The sequence below is a fragment of the Equus caballus genome, chromosome 21, assembly GCF_041296265.1.
Source record: "Equus caballus isolate H_3958 breed thoroughbred chromosome 21, TB-T2T, whole genome shotgun sequence".
In the NCBI taxonomy this organism is placed as follows: domain Eukaryota; kingdom Metazoa; phylum Chordata; class Mammalia; order Perissodactyla; family Equidae; genus Equus; species Equus caballus.
In genome coordinates this window covers 9,289,626-9,295,625 of record NC_091704.1, presented here as the reverse complement: position 1 = coordinate 9,295,625, position 6,000 = coordinate 9,289,626, and the positions used below count along the sequence as shown (strand labels likewise).

Here is a 6,000-nt window from a genome sequence, read left to right as displayed (position 1 = left end):
TTCACCTTCAGTTGCAAATTCTTAATTTTCTGGTAATACTGTTGAGTTACAGGTAACTTACAATTGCCAAATCTACAGATCCCTGGAACCATCCCCTGGTAGCACAATTGGGTTGGCATGTACACTCACCCACACACACAGACACGGAAACACAAGCTCACAAATCATTAATTTCTGTTGATTGTATCCCATGAACAATCTATTAATCCCAAAGCTCTCCTTGGTGATCTAGGTGAAATCTAATGGACAACACCATGTTGGCGGCCAACAACACCACATGGTCAGATTTCATTCTGATGGGATTCTTCAGTCAATCCAAGCACCCAGTTCTGCTTTCTGTGGTAATTTTTGTGGTTTTCCTGATGACCTTGTTTGGAAACACCATCCTTATCCTTCTGGTATACTCTCAAGCCCACCTCCACACCCCCATGTACTTTTTCATCAGTCAACTGTCTCTCATGGACATGATGTACATTTCTGTCACCGTACCCAAGATGCTGATGGACCAGGTCATGGGTGTGAATGAGATCTCAGCCCCTGAATGTGGGATGCAAATGTTTCTGTATCTGTCACTAGTAGGTTCAGAATGTTTCCTTCTAGCTGCCATGGCCTATGATCGCTATGTGGCCATCTGTCATCCACTCCATTATCCTATTCTCATGAACCACAGGGTATGTCTCCTTTTGGTGTCTGGCTGCTGGTTCCTAGGGTCAGTGGATGGCTTCATGCTCACACCTGTCACCATGACCTTCCCCTTCTGCAGGTCCCGGGAGATCCATCATTTCTTCTGTGAGGTCCCTGCTTTAATGAAGCTCTCCTGCTCAGATACCTCTCTCTATGAGATGCTCATGTACCTGTGCTGTGTACTCATGCTCCTCATCCCAGTGATAGTCATTTCAAGCTCCTATACTTTTATCCTCCTCACCATCCACAGGATGAACTCAGCAGAGGGGTGGAAGAAGGCCTTAACCACTTGTTCTTCACATATGATGGTGGTCACCCTCTTTTATGGGGCTTTGGTCTACACCTACATGTTCCCCAGCTCCTACCACACACCTGAGAAGGATATGGTTGTATCTGTATTTTACACCATAATCACTCCTGTTCTAAACCATTTAATCTATAGTATTAGGAATAAGGATGTCATAGGAGCTCTAAAGAAAATGTTGAATGTGGGAACTGTCTTTCAAGAAACTATCAAGTAGGAAATTTTGGTACTAATGGTTTATTTTCCTTCTCTCTACACATCAGAAGTTTAGGACCTTATGCCAATGTTGTTCCTCAGATTCTCACACAATGATGTGTTGTCCTATATTCATCCCTTTTGAAGGTATTGTTTTCTTATACTGGAAAGCTCTTCATTTTATACTCCTTCTGCATTGAAAATATTTATGCAATCACATCAATATTACATTTTCTGAAGTTGATAACTGCACTGTGACTCTATGGGAGAATAGTCATATTCTTAGGAAATATATAATGAAAATATTTAGAGAAAAACTCATAAGGTGTGCAGCTGATGAGGTAAAGAGAGAAAAAGTGATGAAGTCAAAGGGTTATAATGTTAATAGGTGAATATAGCTAAAAGGTATATGAGCGTTAATTGCATCATTATTATTCATGTTACTTTTCTGTAAATTTGAAATTAATGAAAAATAAAGAGTAAAGTATCAGACTTTCTCAGTTTCTTTGAGTTCCTACTTTCTGCTTGGTGGCAATTTAAATGATGTATCATAGAAATTATGCTCATTTTAATGTGGTTGATCATTACTGTGACAATCCTGTCATCTGCCCACATTTACTGAAGGCTGTGTTGTTCTTCATGGTCAAATCTTGAAGGCATCTAGTGAGTGTTTTACCTCTCTGAGATTCTTAGTAACTTCTGGTAGACTGAGTATCCAAGATCATATAAGTTACTGTGGGAAAAATATTAACCCCATGTGTAAGCTGGATTTAGGGAAGTTTCCCTTGAAGAGGTGGTATCTGAGATGATATTTCAAACACGTAACTTATTAAATAAGGAGAGGAAGAACATCAAACATTCAGTTCTTTATTTCTTCAGCCAACGTTTCTTATGCTATGTTATAATAAAAATAATAGTTCCTAGACAAATGAGTTTAAACTCATAATAAAGCATGGCTACTGTAGCCAAGGAACTTGAATTGTAGGCATGGTTTCTACAAATTGTTGTAGTAAAATAAATAGATTCTTTTGATGCTCATGTGGAAAGGGCACAGCTCATTAGGACACATCAGCTCTAGCTTTGAGATGCAAATTCAGCCAAACAAGGGGGCTGAGAGAAGACCCTGGAGACGAGTGTTGAATGGTGACAAATATTGTTATCAGATGAGTATACTAAGCTGGGCAGGGGGGTTGTGCTCAGGGAAATGATACCATGGAAAAGGTAGGGTATGAGCAAAGGTGAGATGTTTGACAAGCAAGAGATGTAAGTGTTCCAATAGCACTTATTTCCTGCTTCAACGTATAGCCTAGTTTCGTGTCCTTTTGTGACCCAAGGCTTTACAAACAATAGTAAAATGTTCAGACTTGCATTTGAGAAATGTTAAATTGTGGCAATCAATTGGAAAAGTCCAATACTGGAGATAAGGAGACCACATGAGTGAGAACAATAAACTGAAGGGAGTTGATCTAAGTGGAAAGGACCATGGCTTAACACCAGGAGGGACATGTGGCGGTATTTGTGGTCAGCAGTGCCTTGTTGAACCTGTTACATAAAACCACACACATTGCACGTCTACAAATTTCTGATTGGCTATGTCAACTTATAAATTATCAGGTGGTTTCAACAGTACAAATTCCCTTTACCTCTTGACATACTCAATTACTTCATGACCGTAAAATAAGGATGTTTCAGTATTTGGGGAAACAATTTTGGAAGACCAGTTTACATTAATTTTGTTGCAGTCAGAATGAATAAAATTTGCACTCTCTAACGTTTAAAAGAAATGAGAAGTACCCCTCAATTTTCTGAGCTATGATGATACACACATTTGATGATTCCACTTACAACACCCTAGACATGGGGAACAAAACAATTGAATGTGACCTGGAACCATATTCTTCCAAAGATGAAATTTTTGCTGTCTCAAGAAAAGACAAAAAAAGATAAAAATGTTTTCAGAAGCATGACTTTTTAAAATAAATTGTTCAAAATACAATTTATTTATACTTACTTTTTTTCCCAACCTACAGTGTATCTTCCATAGCCTCTACTGATAAGGATTTAAAAAACTGGGTAGCTTGGAAATTCTTATCAAAATTATATATAGTATATAATACTCAGAATTCCTAGACATGGAAGAACAATTTCCCAGTTCCAGAAAGAAAGGAATAAGATGAAGTGTTTCTGGTACTCAAGTGTACTTGCTGACAGTGCCAAACAAGGAGCTGTGCACTGAAGTAGTTTACAGTTTTCACATTTCAGAATTTGTTCATGTTTGTGCTCATGATGCCATCAGTATTTGGCCAGAGATCACTTACACCTCATAAAAAGAGGCTCTCAGGCTTTTTACATTCTCTAAAGGACATTAATAACTATGATTGGACTTCTTGCCAATTTTAGAAGTAAAGCAGCAAAGATTAGGTAGAGAAGCTTGCACTGTTTTCACAAGCATTCTGCTTTTTAAAATTTGTTCAAAAGTTTGTAAAAATAGGAGACTCAAATTAATTTTTCTATGGATGACTCAGGAATTGGGGCTTAATAAAATTTAAAGATGCATATAAAATCACATTTAACATAATTTTTATTGCCTGTCTTCCTTCTTTCCATACTCCCTCAGAATATTTACATTGACAACAACTGACACAAACAGCAGATATTGTCATCATTTTCCTGGTTTGCATGACACTATTCCCTTCCCACTCATTTACTTTACTCTTCTCAGGGCTGACCTCATGGGAATGTGGCCTGTGTGCTTGCATGGGATCTCACACTCAGAAAGACACTTTGCTTGGTTTAATACTCTGTTGTTGAAATCTCAAAATGCTCAATAATTTTATCTCTGAGTATGCATGTGACCAGGGGAGCTAGGCTAGATGGCAGCATTAGAATGCAACTTTGGTCCAGCAATAGCACCTGTACTTGTGGGCTCAGGAAGCATGTACATGGAGCAAATGACCTGGCCTCCCCGTGTGCACACACACATCTGTGTTCAAAGAATGACAGGATGCAAAGGGACTGTCTGGGCTGGGACCTGGAACTAAATGGGTGGTAGTGATGTCAACAGCAGCTGCAGATGGAGCATCAATGGTAGAAGTGGCCACTGCACAGAAGGGAGGAGGATCTCCACCTGCCAGGAACAATGACCCATAATGGGAGCAGGGTCTGACTTATCCATCCATCCCAGAGACCATCCTTGTGTCATTAGCAAAATTATTAACTATCTCACCAGAGTTCCAGGACAGGGAATCCTAGGGAAATTAGGATGTAAACTTTGTCCTAAATTGTTTTAAATAAAAGTACACACATAGTCATTGCAATACAGCATTGGAAGTCATTGGAATTCATCAGCAACATTGCAAAGAACATGTCCACAGGCTTAGAACTTTAAATAAGATGTACAGATAATTTAAAAATTAATATGAAAGATAATCGATGGAAAAGAGCACTCTTTTCGTATGAAGTTTAAAAAATAAATCATTAACCAAAGAGAAAAATAACATTATTTTAACATGTAATTGAAATACAATGATAAAATGAATAAACAAGCATTTGAAATATAAAACCATTTCCTGTGTCTTATACAAAGTCCACAAATTACCGTAAATTTGAGAATCATTAAAATGCCATAGATTAAATTTACACTTAAAATTAAACTATAAATCAAGAAATTGATTTATATTGAAATTGATGGGTTGAAATCTACTCATAATAGAAATCTTTTCAGAAAAAAATTCTCCTTGACTTATCAGTTTTACATGTATTTACAAGCTAGTTTTGTCCAGATATGAGTGATTTTCTTCTGGTCTAGATTAATTTTACTACTTGAACCCTATGCATAACATTTTTACTTACTATATATGATTAGTGAACTTATAACCAGGTCCTGCATACATAAGCAAAAAACTCTGTCTACATTTTCACAGTGCATATTCTTTGAATCACTCTTCTTAAGGCCCCCATCACCTCTTTGTTTCTCAGGCTGTAGATGATGGGGTTGAGCATTGGGGTCAGGATGGTATAGAAGACAGCCAGAATCTTGTCCTCCATTGGAGATTGGAGGGACCTTGGGCATAGATAATTGTAAACAAAGGGAGCATAATAGAAAGTCACCACAGTCAGGTGGGTGTTTCAGGTGTAATAGATCTTCTTCCTCCTTTCTGCTGAGTGCATGAGGTGGACAGCAAGGAGAATGCAGCCATAGGAACATGTAATTCCAATAAAAGGAAACACAAGAAAGAGGGTGGTGCTCATAAACACTGTGTACTCTTAAACTCAGTTATCCATGGCAGCCCAGAGTCAACGTGGCTGGGACCTTACAGAAGAAATGTTCGATGGCCCTGAATGGACAGTAGGGGATATGGAAGACATATGCGGTGTGGGCACAGGAGTTGATAGAACCCATTATCCAAGATTCTATTATCATCATCACACACACTCTTTTGCTTATATGAATGGAATAGTGGAGAGGAAAGCAAATAGCCACATAGCGATTATAGGCCATAGATGTCAAGAGCAGTGCTTCTGCAATTGCTAAAGTCAAGAAGAGGAAGCTACGAATCCCACATCCAATGAAGGAGATAGACTTGTTTCCAAACAGAAAATTGGAAGCCACTTTGGGGACAATGGTGGAGATGTAGTTCAGGTCCATGAGGGAGAGCTGACTAACTAGGAAATACATAGGACTGTGGAGATGACTGTCTGGGAGGATGAGAAGGATCTCAGACAAGTTGCCAAGCAGAACCATTAGGAAAACGAGAACAATGAGAATGAAGAGGACCAGGCCAGTTATTGATGGTGGAAACAACCCCAATGAGATG

The 6,000-nt window shown here is 38.6% G+C and overlaps 1 protein-coding gene across 1 annotated transcript; it reads left to right on the top strand.

The window, feature by feature from the left end:
• The first annotated feature begins 242 nt into the window (after window positions 1-242).
• On the top strand, window positions 243-1,205 carry LOC138919870 (olfactory receptor 2T29-like). The gene has a single exon (XM_070246458.1). The coding sequence runs from the start codon at window positions 243-245 to the stop codon at window positions 1,203-1,205; it is 963 nt and encodes a 320-aa protein (XP_070102559.1).
• The last annotated feature ends 4,795 nt before the right edge of the window (window positions 1,206-6,000 follow it).

What these genes read in the sequence shown, in the direction of transcription:
- LOC138919870 (XM_070246458.1), top strand. Translation starts at nt 243, where the DNA reads ATGGACAACACCATGTTGGCGGCCAACAACACCACATGGTCAGATTTC.